Consider the following 19,504-nt stretch of genomic DNA (forward strand, 5'->3'; position numbering starts at 1 on the left):
CTGAATAAATGATACCTTGACATCTACGATCTAATGTCTTATTCCTGTGAAATCCATGCTTTTCTTAATAGGTAAATGAACTGTTAAGATCTATGGATCTCCCTGAGAATCTGCCTCCGAAGCTTGTTATAAATGAAAAGGTGAGTTATGAGTATGAAACATGCAGATAAGGAGAGTAGACTGTCACTCATTACATGGCTCACCCACTCATTTAAAGTGAACCTGTCAGCAGGATTTTGACAATTAAACTACAGGAATTAACAGGTAGGCACTGTTACACTGATTAAAATGATGCCAGGGGTGAAGAAATCCGTCTTGTGGTTTTTGTGTAATCAGAGTTAGAAGATTTCAGTTTATGATATGCCCGTGCTCCGGGGCAGGACTGTAGGCAGAGTCTAATCTTCCTGCTCTAAGCCAGAGAAACCAAGGAAATACCTGCCGATAGGCTGCCCCAAAGTGCAAACAGTGGCCTGTGGGCAGGTCTCTTCTTGGTTTCTCTAGTTTAGAGCAGGAAGATCAGACTCTGCCTACAGTCCCACGCCGGAGCACGGGCATATCATTAACTGAAAACCTCTAGCACTGATTACACAAGAACTACAAGGCATATTTCTTCACCACAGGTATCATTTTAATCAGTTTAACAATACCAACCTTACATTGGCTGTAGTTTACTTAGCAAAATCCTGCTGACAGGAGGCAGGTTCTCAGGAAAATCTATATACAGCCTATAAATCTTAACAAGTTCATTTTATTCAATTTCCTATGAACTATATTCCCATATTGATGGCTTAGCAGAGTTGATCCTACTGACAGATGCCCTAAAAAAAGGTTTTTGGATGTAATAAAGGAGACTCCCACACTAGAAAGCTATCTCAACTAGCTAGACCGGCTTCTGTTTGGCAGACTTATTGTGACCGTGTATTACATGATCTATTCATTTTTTTGTGCTCATTTTTACAGCACCATAAATGTGCCGCTGGACATTCCCTTCACTAGTGATTTCCATAGCTGTAGTATTGCTTTGCGTAACAGAAGAGTCTTTTGGTTGGAACAACCACTTTAAATAAAAAAAGGTGGACTGTCTAAGTAAACTATTACATCTCCATCAAAAAACAAAGACATGACCAAGAAACTGAAGCAAATCAGTAACAGCAGCTACCGTCATGGCTACACTATGCAATGCGCAGCACTGAATGACCGATAATATGTTTACTGGTTGGCCTGTTTACACAGACCTGACGGAGTTCAGATACGGATGGAAAAAGCTGTAATAGATAGTTTAGTGTGTATAGACTGCCATTTTTCTCGGCAGCACAGGCCCTGATTACAGAGGACAATGTGCTGCAGAGAACAATAATCTTTTCACCCGAAGAACGAGCGTCTGCTCGTTTGTTGGGTAATTGGCAGCCTGTTTAGACAGCATGACTATCATGAAGGCTCCTGGGAATGCTCGATCACGAAAATAGTGCAGTGTATATGCTATTAAGTCACAAAATGACAGAGGAGAGCATTATTTTCTGCAGCACTAAGGCTCGGAGAGAACTTCAAGGGCATTCAAACACCAGCTCAGCCCAAGCATTGTGCACAGATGTGAGCGGTGTGTGGACAGACCTGTCACCAGCAGATAGAAGAAACCTCATTGTGGCAGACATTAAACGGAATCTACCTAGGCTGCCGAGATACTGTCAAGTCTAAAATGAACTGTGGTGTCTAAGGAGAGCAAAATCTAAGTTAAAGGTCAAGGAATAATCTAACTGTAATATGATCAATAATCATAAACCCATTTTATTGGCCTTTTAACTTTGTAAACTTACAACACATTCAATTTGAAGATGGGATTTTGTTTGTAGACTACATTACCCCGATGACACAACGCGACAGCTCAGTGTGAAGGACTGACCTATTCCATGAACATCCGGGAGCCCAGTATGAAGGGACAACATTTTTTGCCATCTTTTTAGTGTCTTGTCCATAAGAATTGTCAGGATGCAGGTTACTTATACGTTACACAGGCCCATAGGTCAATGAGTTGTCAAAGAACAGGCTCTAGTGCAAATAATTTGTGCACCCTCTTGTGAAGTGACCCTCGTAAATCTACTGTATGACTACAAGTGCATTGTAAGGGCATGTGCACACATTTACTATTTGCAGCATACGTTTCTGCTGTAAAAACAAGTGTGTTTGGCAGGAAAATCGCTGGCGTGTTTTACCTTAATAAATTAAATGGGAGGAAATCTTTAAAAACGCTAAAAGGACTGACATGCTATGGATTTTAAATAAAATGCTTTGAGGGTTATACACCATTAGGACTATCCTGCATTGCAACCTTTCATCAATATTTCTCTGCTGTCTACATCCAGGGAGATAAGATCAGTGCCATGGGTTGTAAACTTCTTGATTATGTTCCGCACCATGGACAAAGGAACATCAAGAGCTCTGGAGATGGACTTATAACCTTGAGATTGTTGACATTGTCAACAATTTTGGTTCTCAGGTCCTCAGACTGTTCTCTTTTCCTCTTTCTGTTCTTCATGCTTAGTGTGGTACGCACGCACTGCAAAGGTTGAGTGAACTTCTCCCTTTTTTATCTCGTTTCAGGTGTGATTTTCATATTGCCCACACCTGTTACTTGCCACAGAGAAATACTTCATTTTCTGCAACAGTTTCAAGACTTTGTATTAGTATATGAATTTTGATCCTTAAAGGGATCTATCTGTCACCAGGAGATGGAGATGTTCAATCCACACTTTATTTTGGAGGGGGGAGGTGAGGCGGTCCAAAAATGTTTGCATCTAAAACAGCAACAGAAGGATACCCCTATAGTTAGCAAATAAGTTGCATACCAAATATACATTATTATAATTCTTACAAGGGTTGCTCTCCATGGCAGACAATATTATGGCAGGTATATAGACTGGGGAAGAGCCCATGTGACACTGTTGCTCGGCTATGCATGCGATCAACCACCACGCCACACTGAGCTTTTCAGTGCCTCTGTTCTCAGGATCAGTGAGGGTCCAAGCGGTCAGACCCCTAGAATAGGGAATAATTTCCATACTTGAGATTGAGAATACCTCTTTAAAGCATTATTTTGAGTTGAGAAACCCTTTGTTTTGCAAATACACAGGCACACCAGGACTCTTCTGTAGAGACATGGTGTTATAGTCCCCAATCAGAAAACCATAAGGTAACTGATGGCACATATCTGGGACTATTACCCTGGACCAGCCAACAATATATCTCCCCGAAAGTTTATAGTGTTCTTGCATATTTACCTGATGAAGGGTTTCTCTGCCCGAAACATAGATTTTTGAAGTACTATTTGGCTATTTTAGAGCACTGTTCTGTAATGGTCAGCTTTTTTATATATAGCCATTCATTGGGAGTTGCGCTGCCTGAACTCTGACACTATAGATTTTCCCAATTGGTCATTTGCATGAAAAGAAAGTGACTGATCTGGATAAAGTCAAACTCATCTGTTTATGTCCACGGTCCGCTTACAACTAAGGGATTCAGCAAGTCATAAGGTAAAGGTTTTCATTCATTAGTAACTCACAAAGGGACTGTTACTGTATGCCATTATTAGCAGCTCTATTGACTGCAGCCCTGTCAATCACAAAAGAGTGACCGCAATAAATGAGGGTCAGGATTACAATTTAGGAAGGAGACACTCGGGCCGATATATTTAAAAAAAAAAAAATAGCAGACAAGGGGATTACAGCAGGTCCTATGTGTCCAAATTAAGGGAAGGCAAATACTGTATAAATAACCCATTGTTAGAAGAAAAAAATAATAATAATCTCACTCGTGCATTACTTGTAGTGTTTGCATTGCTCAATAGCATTGACTCGGTTTTCGTGGTGCTCATTATGCTCACACATCCGTGACTTTTGGATTTGCTTCATTGCAAAATAAACACAATTTGATGCGGCGGGAATCTGATATCACTTAAATAACTGGGCAGATGGTGAGGTCAGATATGAAATTAAATTATCCATAATGGACACATGCTGTGAGAATAAGGACACGGGTTGAAAGGTCAAAGGTTGGTTGTATGGCACCGTAAGGAATACCCACCCTGGAATTGAATCCTATTGATGAATCACCCCTCTTATAACGTTAGTTAATGGACATATTAAAGCACTCACCCAAGGTTGTTCAAAACTATACGTTCGCCGGCGTTCATCCACATCATCTTCGTTCCTGGCTTGCTGAAATTCCTGACGAAGGCGCTGTATCCGGTCATGATTGCTTGGAGTTGATCGATTGCTGAAATAAATAGAGAAATGTCATTATTGTCTTTCTGTATGGTACTTGCCCAATGCCCGTACAAAGAGGGAGCAATCAGAGTAAAGAAATGTCAAAATATTGCCAACATTGTAAACCTAAACTCCGGGAACCGTAATCTGAAACGTTTATGTTACTACCAGACTGATAAAGGGGCTGCACACAGCCAAACGATTCTCTGCATCCCTTCAACGAGCTACTGACAAAATAAGCTCACAGTCCAAATGTCTCCTAAATAACTGAATTATTTTTTTGTGATGGCAACCTTATCCCATTGAAGCTGAACACTAAAGCCAACCATATACATTAAACTAATGTGACCCACATCTACTGATATCGATGGGTTCGGGCGACAGTCTAATTTGTATAGTGCCCTGGATAGATGACTGTCGGGGGAGTTAAGGTTCCAGCATGTCGAATTCCGGACTATCACTTTATTCTATGAGACATAAGCCACCGCCAGAGATTTCAGGCAGCGCCTCTATCATAGAGAACACAGGAGAGCTCGGTAGAGTGACTGTATATGTGAAAGACGGGCGAGATAGCTGTCGGCCGAACAATCAGCCAAACCATAACAGCCATCCAATGTGTAAGGAGGGGCTTACTATTAGGTTTCCACACAGATTAGTAGTAAAAAATTTGAAAAAGTGTTTTAAAAACAGATCAAAGGGTGAAACGTTAATGCCATGGTTGGGCGTATGATGTCGGCGACTTTACTGCCACTGAAGTGGTGCGCAGCTCAATTTACTTTCTCTAATCGATGAGATATCATCCTTCTGCTACATCATATTGGTACACTGCATATCATGTTCACAGTCACTATATAGGGGACATGATGTATTCTGCTTCATCATAGAATGACAATATTTCTAGGATTGGAAGATATTTGGCAACTTATATTCAGACAACATATAATTTCTAAGTAACAGAAATCAATGTTAGCCGCTTACAATGGACTCAACATGTGTCGACATTTCAGGCTTTCTCTTCTGTAATACGTACAGAAAAAAAAAAACAAAGTAAGGCCAAATGCTGGATCAATCACTTGATGGCCACCAATGTCACCTGATGAACCCCATTAACTATGTCCGAGTACTCTGGATGACAACTAATGAGTTCCTCTAATTGCCTGCCGAGAGCTCTGGTGTTCTCTACGAAAGAGCGCCAGCTAGACATCTTTGTTGAGAACAAATAATCGGCAGTCTGAATTCGGACATGGCAGATCATTATCTTCCCCGACATCATCGGGGCCACCACACACAACTAGACACTTGACTACATCTGTCCATACAGGCAGATTTGACCATAATGTGTATGGGGCTTTTATGCTCTCTTCACAGTAGCATCATAGTTTCCAAATATGACAGCAATGTGGATAAACTTCAAAACAGACTCCAACAAAACCCGATGGACTCAGACATCTGTCTGAGATGGTTTAGTGAATCCTGCATTGAGCACGGGGTTGGACACTATGACCTTGGAGGTCTCTTCCAACTCTAACATTCTAGGATTCTATGACTCTATTTGACTTTAGTGGGACCCACTGAGGTTTCAAGATTTTTGACAGCAATAAGGCCATTCCACACAACTCTGGACTGAAGAGTCGGATGAAACCACTTAGGTCCAAAGCATGTCTGTCTTATTTTCTAAGTGGGTAAAAGCTTTTCAGAAATAATTGCTCATCTGTCCATCTACGGTGAAAAACCCCTGGTTGGTTGTTGTTCTCCACAATGCGGGCCATTACTTTATTCTTGTGGGTTTTGTAAAGACTTCACTTCATCACTAAATATTATAATATCTCAGTCAACCATAACTAGAGAATGAGTGCGGCCAGGAGGTGATATCATGCAGTCTGTAGCAGAAAGCGGGAAAAAATGTCTGTGTTGGACCCACTGTGGCTAACTAGAACCCAACAGTGGATTCATATTGCCTGAACTAAGGGCAGCAAGTATCAGACACTGGCTCAGTTACTGCAGCCATGTATCTCTTATTCTGAAACATTGCGGCATCTCAGAGAAAATAAACTTGAGAAGCCGTCTGGGGACTATGCATCTAGTGTGACAACAATCCCTGGCAGCTTCTTCTGCCCCGGGTGTCACAGTTGGGCCCTCTTCTGCTCTGCCCTTATTGACATTGACGTTGTTTGACACATGGTAAGGTCTTAATACTAAAGACAAGTTAGGATCGTCCCGATGGGTACACCTTGTCGCGGTGGGATGGTTTTATGCTTTTTTGCTCAAAATAGCGTTAACTAAGTACGCCGCGCTATTTACCATACATGTGCTATTACCATTTACTTGCTGTAGGGAATATGCTCATTTTTGCTTTTTTCTCATGTTTTGTCTGTGAAATGATCACAGTGTGAACATGCTCTTACACTTTGAACATATGCCAGCTTATAGTCCGCCTCAGTTTTTTTTTTTGTTTTCCCGCTCACCTAAACTGACAGGTCTCTCTCTATATGTGTATGTATAGGGAGACACCAGTTAATCTAGGGGAACGGGGATAATCTGTCGGGGGCTGACCTCTTGGACTAGTCATCTGAGTTGCATAGTCCTTCAGGCTTTTTCTAGAATAAGAAAACAAAGTGCAGCATTTCAGAATAAAATATACATGGCAGCAATAACGCAGCCACTGTCTGAGAGATGCCGCCCATTGTTCTGCCAACATGACAATTGATGAAACCGGCAATAAGATAATCAGGAGACCAGCGATTATTGAAATCCTCTGTACATTACGCCTTCTCAGTGCATTGAAGGGCTCAATTTAATTTCCCACACATGTTCACAGTACAGAATTGCTTACTTGAATGTTTCCCTACAGCAGGTCAAGGTAAGAGTAATCCATCGACATTTCTAAGTAATATGATTTCAATAGAAAATCTCACACGTATTATATGCAATTTAATACAGTCAAAAATTCAGAATTGTGCACAGGAGTCGGCACAAACCCAAGGGCAATCAGACCCCACATGGGATTCAGTGTAGCCTAGTGATATCATCACATCTGGTGCGAGATGCTGGGGTTTAGCAGGTCAACAAGTAAAAAGTTGAAGATTGTTGACAGAGGTCATAGGTATCAGACCGCTATCTCCCCTGACCCCCTTTATACACATGCATGCTCAGCTCAGTTGAGCACTCATGTGTTCTGAATGAGAAGAAGGAAATCTGCTCCTACCAGCCACTTCAGGTGGGATCTGATCTCCCTTGCAAACAAAAGTAGAAATCCAGGAATCACATCCTTCTTTCCCCCAACATCTCTGTATTTCATAACCAGTCCCACTTAAAGGGAACCTGTCTCCAGAAAAAACGCAATTACCCTGCAGATATGGAGTTAATCTGCAGGTTGATAGTGTTATATTGCTGGCCAGATCCTGCACGTAGCCGAATGCTGCAGGGAGAAAATGAACTTAATTCCCTCCAGCAGTGTTCCCATTTGAGTCACGTGGCGACGCGGGCTCAATCACAGCTCTAAGTAGGTCTGCATTGGAGCCGGCTGTCAGTCAGGGTCGGGGGAGTGACCAGTGATGGGGGCGGTGCCAGTTCAATTACCACTCTAAGTATACAGAGCAGCGGCTGTAATTATTCCCCCCCGCCCTGAATTACAGCTGCCCCAATGCAAGACGAGTGTCAGTCATGGACGGGGGTGTAGTTACAGTCGCCGCTCTGTAGACTTAGAGTGGTGATTGATCCGGCGCCGCCCCCTTGACTGAAGTCACGCTTTCGACCCCGACTGACAGCCGGCCCCAATGCAGACCGAGCATCAGTCAGGGTCGGGGGGACAGTTACAGCCGATGCTATATACTTACAACAGTGATTAAACCGGCAGTCCCCCTCCCTGACTGAAATGGGGAGAATAAAGTTTATTTTAAGCATTAAAATGCTTTTGATCTGCAGGTTAATAGTGGTTTTTTTTCTGGTGACAGGTTCCTTTTAAGTGTTAGTTCAGAACTTGTCTTAAAGTGAAACAATCATCAATAAAATGAAATATTGGTTAAATCAAGTTTTTAAATGTTGGCAATGTTTTTTTTTTCCATCATATCATATACTCTAATTTTAAAATAAAAAAAGTGAAATCTTGAAGTTTTCACAAAGGACAGTGAGGCTTTTATATACTCTAATATCCTGTTGTTTTGGGAAGCTGCACATGCACATTAACCACAATGAACAGACTCCAACCCTATCTTTTGTATTGAAAATGTGCAAATGTCATCGTGAAGGGATGGAGAGCAGAGTGTATAGAGGTGTTACCTATCATTGTAATCCTGTCTCTGATGATAAGGAGCAAGCTTAGAACTCTTCCTGAAAGGACTGGAAGTAGGAGTTTAAAAAAAAATCCCCTGTGGCCAATGTGAAAATTAACACATTGCCATAATTTGTTTTTTAATTCATATAATAAAAAAAACTAATTTAAACCATAAGTCATTTTCTTATGATAGTTTCCCTTTAAAAGGGTGTATCCAAGTTCAGGAAAACATGTCCCCTTTCTTCCATAGGCAGTGCTACATCTGTCCATAGGTTGTGTTTGGAATTGCAGCTTGGAAACATTGAAAAAATGGTCGTAAGCTTAGATCACACATGTACATAGGGGTGTAGTGATGAGTGCAAGTACTTGAGTTTGCGCCCAAGTATCGCGGGTGCTCGAGTGACATGTACTATTCCCGCAGCTGCATGTTCCGCACCACAAAACACACAGGGATTGCCTGACATACATGGGAACTCCCCGCAAGTCTAACCGCTGCATAACATGTGGGTGCGGGGATTCAAACAAATCACTCGCGATACTTTGTGCATACCCGAGCACACCGGGCAAACGCGAGTAACAAGCACGTGCGCTCATCACTGCAGGGGTGCTACCTGTTTTCTTAATCTTTGACAACCCGTTTAGAATTGCAAATGCTTGGTAACAAGATATTATCTGAAAAAAATATATATTTTTTTCACACCCACCCGTCAAGCTTTTCACATGCGCCAAAATCAATTACTGTTTGAGACAGAAACAAAAAGCAACCGAACTGTGACCAGCAATCGCCGTGTGCACCATTGTGGTCAATGCACAGATTAGGCGATGTTATACGGCAATATATTTCTTTGCTCCAATACCTCCCAACTGGAAGCAGACATTAGTTTACCGGAATTATATGCATTCAAGGTTCTAACATTCAGAATACATATATCAGAGAATATATAAGAACCCGGAAAACAAGGTCAGCCTGCTTGTCCGCTCTTCCGTCCTGCAGAACGTGCAGCCATTCATTTCTTCTACCGTACCTTCACCAGTTCATTTACACTTACACGGCATGACGCTTCTTTCCTTCGTCTCACCATGACTAAACTGCTCTTTGCAATGCCCTCTACACCCTGGAGATATTTGAGCATTTTCACACCTCTAGGAGAAGAAAAGTAGCACAAATACAGCCAGTTTTCAAAGCAAACAGCGAATTGATCACTATAATAAGCCTGATATCATCAGGGACAGGCGCTGCAAAGCGTAAAACATTACATCTACCTGACAACACACAGAAAGTTAAGACCGGTTTTAGTTAACATTAAGAGAGACATTAGAATTAAATTTTCATGGCGGCTAATTAGGATGGAAAAACAACATCCCATGCTGTTATTCTGCAGGGAAGACGGGCGGTAAATTCTGCCTGCATTGGATATTCACCCTCTTAGCAAGGGCAAATTGGGAAATATTACCTATATAAAGCTTGCTATAGTACAACTATTGATATTCTGCCTGTGTGACGATTGGGGAGATCAGTCGTTCTATTTAGCTATCCACATAAATTCACATAGAGGTATACTATGGAAGTTGCATTCTACTATTTTACAAAAATGGAGGATATTTAGTGTTCCGTTTCACAAGTCTTAGAGGCTTTGTAAAGAACAACTCTCTTTCAACAGAGGACTATTTCAGTGTAAAGTGAATATAAGAAGGTATCATATAACCCAACAGCAATCCTTGCCGACTGCCCTGTAGACTTGATGGCGCGGCTCAGCCAGAAGTTCGCGTGTTTCCAATGGGTATGGAAGAGAAAGCCGGTGTTGGTCAACTGGGCAACTTTCCGTGGTATTGCTGGAAAACACAGTGGTCAGCTATTTCCGGGGGTCTTGGAGACAATGAATGAAGCAGAAGTCAAGAAAGGGCATCTCCACTTCAATCAAGATGGATTCTCTATAGAGCCCACTATTTGGGATCCAGATGACAGGAGTCCCCATGATCAAACCCCAGCAATCAGTAGGTTATGGATAGGGAATAACTTTGGATTCTGGAAACACCCATATGAAGCTATGTTTCTTGTCTGTACATTCTTAAAGGGGTTCTACACCATCATAAAGAAAAGAAAATATAGATGAGAGCGCTCCTTTAATATTTAAAAGAAATGTTCAAAAAGTTTGTTCATAAAACCTGAAAACAGTTCTTAAAATATCGGTTTTATTCTAAAAGACCACTGCAGGATACATTCCGGAGACAAATCCCAATATCCTTCACGAGTCTAAAATTAATTGAATCGTTGAAAATATATTATTTTACCTTTGCGTGAACCGGTAATTGAACGGAATACACACACATTCTAGCACAACCAGCAATTAATTTAACGAAGGTAAAAATAAAATAAATAAAAAAAAATAAAAAATAAAATCAGATTAATTTAATGAAATGATCAAGAGTCGTTATCTGGAGGTAAGATGTGAACACAAATATGATTATTGATATGATAATAATGGCAGTAAGTCAGCATCTTAAAAGTGTTTTATGGTTTTCTTTGCAGATTCTTTGAAGCAGAAGATTACGATCATAATTTTTTTTTTAATTACCATAAAAGCCAAAGCAAATTGTTTGATGTAAAAACGTAAAGATGTTTTATACCGTCACTTGAAAGCGGGGGATGGGAGTCTTAATGTTGTAATATTTATCCGGCTAAATTAATTAAATAATTAACAACGGTACATTTCCACATGAATATAAATTATATTATTATTTTAATTTGTATTATTATTATTATTATTGGGTACAACTTATTAGACTGTGTTTTTGGATTACATCTTCCTATCTAATTTTCTATCAAGGAACAACCACAATTTTAAACCTTTCAATAGATTTTTTTTTTCTAAAGTGTCTTTATGCGAGTCTGGCATTACATGCAATCAAAAAGAGAAAGAATAAAAAAACCTAACCCTAAAATTGTTGGATAGGCTACCATACTCCAATAATACCTCCCAGTGGGAGCGTGCTGCGGAGAAAAGTGCCAATTTTTGTTTCTGTGCAAGTCGTCCTTGTAGGGGGTGCGACAGCATAACAATTTTGTGTGAATTTTCCTCGCCTATCCAAACAATAAGACAGATTTCTTTATCCGCTGCACTAAAAATCCTTCTAAAAGAGGCGGGGGGAAAAATAAACAACAAAAAAAACTGGCAGACATTTTTCTCGCTCACTGTGGGAATACAGAATTGTCCTGGAAGGAGCCAGGACTGGAGGGGAGAAAAAAGGCAATTTAGACATTTGGAAATTAGGTATAACAAGGAATATAATTGCAAAGCAAGACACGCTACATTTCCCCCACTGTGTGCTTTCATTTAAGTGGACACTGAGATTGCCTTCAAAAAGGTATAATCTTCTATAATCATTTTTGGTGTTCAAAGCAATTACGAATCAATGGGGAAAGCAGGAAGAGGAACAATGCCGCCCAGTCCTGGAGATCTGACCTTCCTAGAATGCTATATTTGGCCAGGTGGGCAGAGGGTGGAGCGCTGGCTGGTAAGTGCTTCCAAAGCGGAGCAGGTCAACGAGAAAATCTGACATGGTCTTCATGTGACTGTCAAACAAAGCAACACTTAAAGCCAGTTTTTTGAGCAATAAAAGTGTCATTTTCAACATGTGTCCTAAAACCATAGAGCTTAATCCGAAATGACAAGAAATAAAAGACGTTTGACCTCGGTTGACACGACGTACAGGAAGAAGAGTTGAAGAAGGGAAAAATTATAGCAAGTGTTTAAATGTTTATATATCAAGTCACTGAATTGGAGATAGTTACTATAATTGAGAACTTCAAGGGTTTTTTTTAATTCTCCTGTTACATTACACACACACAGATTTAGTAGAACTGAGTATGTCATGTCTACCGGTCTCTGGGGTAAAATTTCACTTTGAAGAGACTGCAAAACTACTGTAAGGACACTATGTAGCCTATTAATCTCCCTATGCCAACTTGGTGGTCTCCTCAAGGAGAAATGTTACCCAACAGACCTTCATCAAATGACTCGCCAAGACAACCAGCCTCCAACTTTGCACAAATGAGGGGCAAGGAGCCCAAACCAGCTGTCTACAAATGAAGGTCTTTTCCACTTGGAGAAGATTCTTGTATGGCTTTTCATCCTAAGTTATGTGGCTCCTTAAAAGGGTCAAAACTGAGATTTAGGATTGCTACTTCCAACAGGCATCACTAGAGACCTTGCTCTCTTCCTCCTTGAAGAGGCAATTTGCATATCATCACAATATTAGGGTTTTATCTGTGAGTTTACCTAGAACTTAAGCCTCCCATACACATTAGACTAATGTGTACCGAACCAACCAATATTGACGGATTTGGCTTGACAGTCTAATATGTATGGGCATCCTGGACAATTGATTGTTGAGGGAGCTAAGGATCCGGCATGTCTGATACTGGACTGCTGATGCTTTTGTTTTCCGGGATATAAGCGTCTCCATCAAAGAACACAGGAGTGCTCAGCTGCATAAGTTTTCCTGTGTATGGAAGAGACAGTTGAGAAGACTCTTCTTTGGCCAGCAGAAATCTAAACTTTCTCTTCCGTATACAGTAACAATTATTCAGCTGAGTGCTCCTATTTTAACTATGAGACGTTCATTTCAGGAAGAACAAAAGCATTGGCAGTCCAGAATTGGACATGCTGCATCCTTAGCTCCCCTAACAATGGATTCTAAGCACGAATACACATTAGACTGCTGGCCAAATCCCATCAATATTGCCGATTCGTTATACAGTCATTTAATGTGTATGGTGGGCTTTACTAGAATGTATGAAAAAGGTGCATTTACTCTGATCGATTATTGTTAATGAGTGTTCCTAAAAACGCTCGTTTCTATGGTCGGGGTCAACAAGCTGATCATTTTTTGGGTGAATTGATTTTCGCTTGCTTAAAAATCATAATTATCAGCTCCACATCGGCCTCTGTAAACATGTTCTACTGAGAATAATGACCGTCTCCACACACAGAATGATCTATTCTGTGAACATCGGAAGCTTGATCGGCCTGTCTAAACTGGAGATTAAATTATCGACAATTGAGGATTGTTTTCGGCAACACGTCGTGCAGTGTAAACTCGGCTAAAGGGTCAATTCACACAGTGTAATGTATAAGATCCTTCTGATGAATTTTACAGTGGCCCAAGGGCTGCTATTAAAAGGTAAAAAGTATATCATGCAGATAAGTTTTATTGTGGGATGCCACCGTCCGGAATAATGCACCAAACGGTGCTATTTCACACAACAGAAAAAAGGCAGTACGACTTTAAAAAAACAAACAAAAAAGCACTCACCGAATGTCAGCATGGGGTTCCTGTGAACGCCATACCCTTCAAGAGGCAAACTTTTGGCCTGTATGAGTTGAACAGAGAGCTGGTCTCGCATTGCACCATTCAAGGTCTAGGGCACTGACGAAGATCCAGTAGGTAGGCGAAACCCCTTGTAAATGAACTTCAACAAAATCTCTCTTTACTGTATAAACAGACTTTTCCTAAAGTAAAGGCTGCATAGAGGGAATCCAAAATTGCTCAAAGATTTAACCAAAATGAACTTTAAATCCTTCATTTACCTCAACTACAATTATACATGATGACGTGAATATAAAATCCGCGGCAGATATCTTCCGCACTGAGACACAATTTGAGACTTTTTGGCAGGAAAGCTGCATCACAATCCGGGTTATTGCGCATAAAGTGGCCAGATTAATAGAAGACATCATCCCCTGAATAAATCATCACAAATACTCGCAGATAAATGAAGGCAGCGCATTTGGGTTTTCGTCGCGCTCTGCCTGGCGGAGAAGAAAAACTGGCAATGAGGGAGTTTTATCAGACACTTCACAGGTACTTGGAGAATATCATTTACACCAGGACAATGAGGCAACAGAAGTCATGTACGGAGGGATTCATTTCAGAGGCTATTGTACAAAATACCAATGTATGACTGAACGCCAATGTCAAAACCTCACTAGGCACTACATCATCTGTAAATTATTAACATCCTCCACTAATGAAGAAGCTTCCCTCATTAAACATTTACCAGCTATGTTTTAGGATGTTTGCCAGCACAGACAGAAGGTGTATATGATAAATATAGCTTCTAGGTTATACTTTCCCCCCCCGTCCGTGCTTACATGAAGATGGGATGTTTTCCCGTGGTTTTATGGCAGGATACACTCCGGTAACATATCGCCTTGCGTCCCTATGGAGAGTACGCCAGGTCAAAGAGGTTGTCCCCTGTTAATGGCACCACATGGTGATGTAACGAGAGGCTCCGGCCATGTTTCAATTATCTTTTTCAATTAGTTCTAAAGATCAATGATTGTACCAAAAAGCCTTGAGGAAAATGATCAGTGTAGACAAGGAGTGGTTGTTGGCTTACACATGTAACAGCTGTCCCACATGCAGCTATCATTCACAAGGGTCTTAAATATTTCACAAATATGTCCCCCTCAGATAGGCCTGAGATTTCTCATAGAGCTTGTATAGTTCTGCTTTGAGAATGGATGGACGTGTAAGAATCCCATTACAGTGTTTACAGAAGGGTCGGGAGAGGTCTCTCACAGTCAGAAGTCTACAGATGACCTCCGTCCATCTACAGTAATAGACATGATCAATGGTGTAACTTGAAGCTCATAGACCCCATTGCGAAAGCTCCACATCACATCCTCTCCACTGAGGATGTGATGTGGAGACATGCAATGCTCTATCATCACTGAGGATGTGATGCAGGGACATGTGACTTTCTATCACCACTGTAGATGTGATGTGGAGACGTGACGTTCTATCACCACTGTGGATGTGATGTGGGGGCATGTGACGTTCTATCACCACTGTGGATGTGATGTGGGGGCATGTGACGTTCTATCACCACTGTGGATGTGATGTGGGGGCATGTGACGTTCTATCACCACTGTGGATGTGATGTGGGGGCATGTGACGTTCTATCACCACTGTGGATGTGATGTGGGGACATGTGACGTTCTATCACCACTGTGGATGTGATGTGGGGGCATGTGACGTTCTATCACCACTGTGGATGTGATGTGGGGGCATGTGACGTTCTATCACCACTGTGGATGTGATGTGGGGACATGTGACGTTCTATCACCACTGTGGATGTGATGTGGGGACATGTGACGTTCTATCACCACTGTGGATGTGATGCGGGGACATGTGACGTTCTATCATCACTGAGGATGTGATGCGGGGACATGTGACGTTCTATCACCACTGTGGATGTGATGTGGGGACATGTGACGTTCTATCACCACTGTGGATGTGATGTGGGGACATGTGACGTTCTATCACCACTGTGGATGTGATGTGGGGACATGTGACGTTCTATCACCACTGTGGATGTGATGTGGGGACATGTGACGTTCTATCACCACTGTGGATGTGATGTGGGGACATGTGACGTTCTATCACCACTGCGGATGTGATGTGGGGACATGTGACGTTCTATCACCACTGAGGATGTGATGTGGGGACGTGTGACGTTCTGTCACCACTGTGGATGTGATCTGGGGACATGTGACGTTCTATCACCACTGAGGATGTGATGCAGGGACAGGTGACGTTCTATCACCACTGTGGATGTGATGTGGGGACATGTGACGTTCTGTCACCACTGTGGATGTGATGTGGGGACATGTGACGTTCTGTCACCACTGTGGATGTGATGTGGGGACATAGTTAAGTAAAAAGGGCAGCACACTGCAGCGCCAAAACATGCAAATTTGAAAACACGAAATTTGAACTGCATTACTGCACTAGAAATATGAAAAATGAGAGCTTTTAGCGCATAAAAATGGCCATATTTATGTGTACCTCGTAGCCACTTTACGGCATCTCTCTTATACGAGGTCCTACGCTTGACCTACCTCACCGAGAATAAACGTCTCCATCTGAATGGGTACATGTGAAACCTCTTCTTGGACTCAAATTCTCTCTTTCTGTGGAGGGGTATTGGACCTACTATAATTAAAACACCTGTGGCTAGGAGGCGGGGAGTGCACGATCAGAAGGCTAAAGAATACATTTCAAAAACCTGACCTGCACATCCAAACATAGACTGAGTGTGAACAGGTGCTGAACCCAGAGTCGCCAACTCGTATATAGTTAAGTAAAAAGGGCAGCACACTGCAGCGCCAAAACATGCAAACTTGAAAACACGAAATTTGAACTGCATTACTGCACTAGAAATATGAAAAATGAGAGCTTTTAGCGCATAAAAATGGCCATATTTATGTGTACCTCGTAGCCACTTTACGGCATCTCTCTTATACGAGGTCCTACGCTTGACCTACCTCACCGAGAATAAACGTCTCCATCTGAATGGGTACATGTGAAACCTCTTCTTGGACTCAAATTCTCTCTTTCTGTGGAGGGGTATTGGACCTACTATAATTAAAACACCTGTGGCTAGGAGGCGGGGAGTGCACGATCAGAAGGCTAAAGAATACATTTCAAAAACCTGACCTGCACATCCAAACATAGACTGAGTGTGAACAGGTGCTGAACCCAGAGTCGCCAACTCGTATATAGTTAAGTAAAAAGGGCAGCACACTGCAGCGCCAAAACATGCAAACTTGAAAACACGAAATTTGAACTGCATTACTGCACTAGAAATATGAAAAATGAGAGCTTTTAGCGCATAAAAATGGCCATATTTATGTGTACCTCGTAGCCACTTTACGGCATCTCTCTTATACGAGGTCCTACGCTTGACCTACCTCACCGAGAATAAACGTCTCCATCTGAATGGGTACATGTGAAACCTCTTCTTGGACTCAAATTCTCTCTTTCTGTGGAGGGGTATTGGACCTACTATAATTAAAACACCTGTGGCTAGGAGGCGGGGAGTGCACGATCAGAAGGCTAAAGAATACATTTCAAAAACCTGACCTGCACATCCAAACATAGACTGAGTGTGAACAGGTGCTGAACCCAGAGTCGCCAACTCGTATATAGTTAAGTAAAAAGGGCAGCACACTGCAGCGCCAAAACATGCAAACTTGAAAACACGAAATTTGAACTGCATTACTGCACTAGAAATATGAAAAATGAGAGCTTTTAGCGCATAAAAATGGCCATATTTATGTGTACCTCGTAGCCACTTTACGGCATCTCTCTTATACGAGGTCCTACGCTTGACCTACCTCACCGAGAATAAACGTCTCCATCTGAATGGGTACATGTGAAACCTCTTCTTGGACTCAAATTCTCTCTTTCTGTGGAGGGGTATTGGACCTACTATAATTAAAACACCTGTGGCTAGGAGGCGGGGAGTGCACGATCAGAAGGCTAAAGAATACATTTCAAAAACCTGACCTGCACATCCAAACATAGACTGAGTGTGAACAGGTGCTGAACCCAGAGTCGCCAACTCGTATATAGTTAAGTAAAAAGGGCAGCACACTGCAGCGCCAAAACATGCAAACTTGAAAACACGAAATTTGAACTGCATTACTGCACTAGAAATATGAAAAATGAGAGCTTTTAGCGCATAAAAATGGCCATATTTATGTGTACCTCGTAGCCACTTTACGGCATCTCTCTTATACGAGGTCCTACGCTTGACCTACCTCACCGAGAATAAACGTCTCCATCTGAATGGGTACATGTGAAACCTCTTCTTGGACTCAAATTCTCTCTTTCTGTGGAGGGATATTGGACCTACTATAATTAAAACACCTGTGGCTAGGAGGCGGGGAGTGCACGATCAGAAGGCTAAAGAATACATTTCAAAAACCTGACCTGCACATCCAAACATAGACTGAGTGTGAACAGGTGCTGAACCCAGAGTCGCCAACTCGTATATAGTTAAGTAAAAAGGGCAGCACACTGCAGCGCCAAAACATGCAAACTTGAAAACACGAAATTTGAACTGCATTACTGCACTAGAAATATGAAAAATGAGAGCTTTTAGCGCATAAAAATGGCCATATTTATGTGTACCTCGTAGCCACTTTACGGCATCTCTCTTATACGAGGTCCTACGCTTGACCTACCTCACCGAGAATAAACGTCTCCATCTGAATGGGTACATGTGAAACCTCTTCTTGGACTCAAATTCTCTCTTTCTGTGGAGGGGTATTGGACCTACTATAATTAAAACACCTGTGGCTAGGAGGCGGGGAGTGCACGATCAGAAGGCTAAAGAATACATTTCAAAAACCTGACCTGCACATCCAAACATAGACTGAGTGTGAACAGGTGCTGAACCCAGAGTCGCCAACTCGTATATAGTTAAGTAAAAAGGGCAGCACACTGCAGCGCCAAAACATGCAAACTTGAAAACACGAAATTTGAACTGCATTACTGCACTAGAAATATGAAAAATGAGAGCTTTTAGCGCATAAAAATGGCCATATTTATGTGTACCTCGTAGCCACTTTACGGCATCTCTAAAGAATACATTTCAAAAACCTGACCTGCACATCCAGCACGGCTACGAGGTACACATAAATATGGCCATTTTTATGCGCTAAAAGCTCTCATTTTTCATATTTCTAGTGCAGTAATGCAGTTCAAATTTCGTGTTTTCAAGTTTGCATGTTTTGGCGCTGCAGTGTGCTGCCCTTTTTACTTAACTATATACGAGTTGGCGACTCTGGGTTCAGCACCTGTTCACACTCAGTCTATGTTTGGATGTGCAGGTCAGGTTTTTGAAATGTGATGTGGGGACATGTGACGTTCTATCACCACTGAGGATGTGATGGAGGGACATGTGACGTCCTATCACCACTGTGGATGTGATGTGGAGACATGTGACGCTCTGTCACCACTGTGGATGTGATGTGGGGACATGTGACGCTCTGTCACCACTGTGGATGTGATGTGGGGACATGTGACGTTCTATCACCACTGTGGATGTGATGTGGGGACATGTGACGTTCTATCACCACTGTGGATGTGATGTGGGGACATGTGACGTTCTATCACC

The 19,504-nt window shown here is 41.9% G+C and overlaps 1 protein-coding gene across 12 annotated transcripts in view; it reads right to left on the reverse strand.

The window, feature by feature from the left end:
* The window catches only part of PARD3 (par-3 family cell polarity regulator), a 693,206-nt gene that overhangs the window by 25,125 nt on the left and 648,577 nt on the right, over positions 1 to 19,504 (reverse strand). For all 12 annotated transcript variants that reach the window (XM_069729684.1, XM_069729681.1, XM_069729677.1 and 9 more), the window contains one exon: positions 4,149 to 4,269. In XM_069729684.1, coding sequence (XP_069585785.1) covers positions 4,149 to 4,269 — 121 coding nt within the window. The remainder of the gene's footprint in view (positions 1 to 4,148; positions 4,270 to 19,504) is intronic.

This window comes from Ranitomeya imitator, chromosome 6 (genome assembly GCF_032444005.1).
Source record: "Ranitomeya imitator isolate aRanImi1 chromosome 6, aRanImi1.pri, whole genome shotgun sequence".
NCBI lineage: Eukaryota > Metazoa > Chordata > Amphibia > Anura > Dendrobatidae > Ranitomeya > Ranitomeya imitator.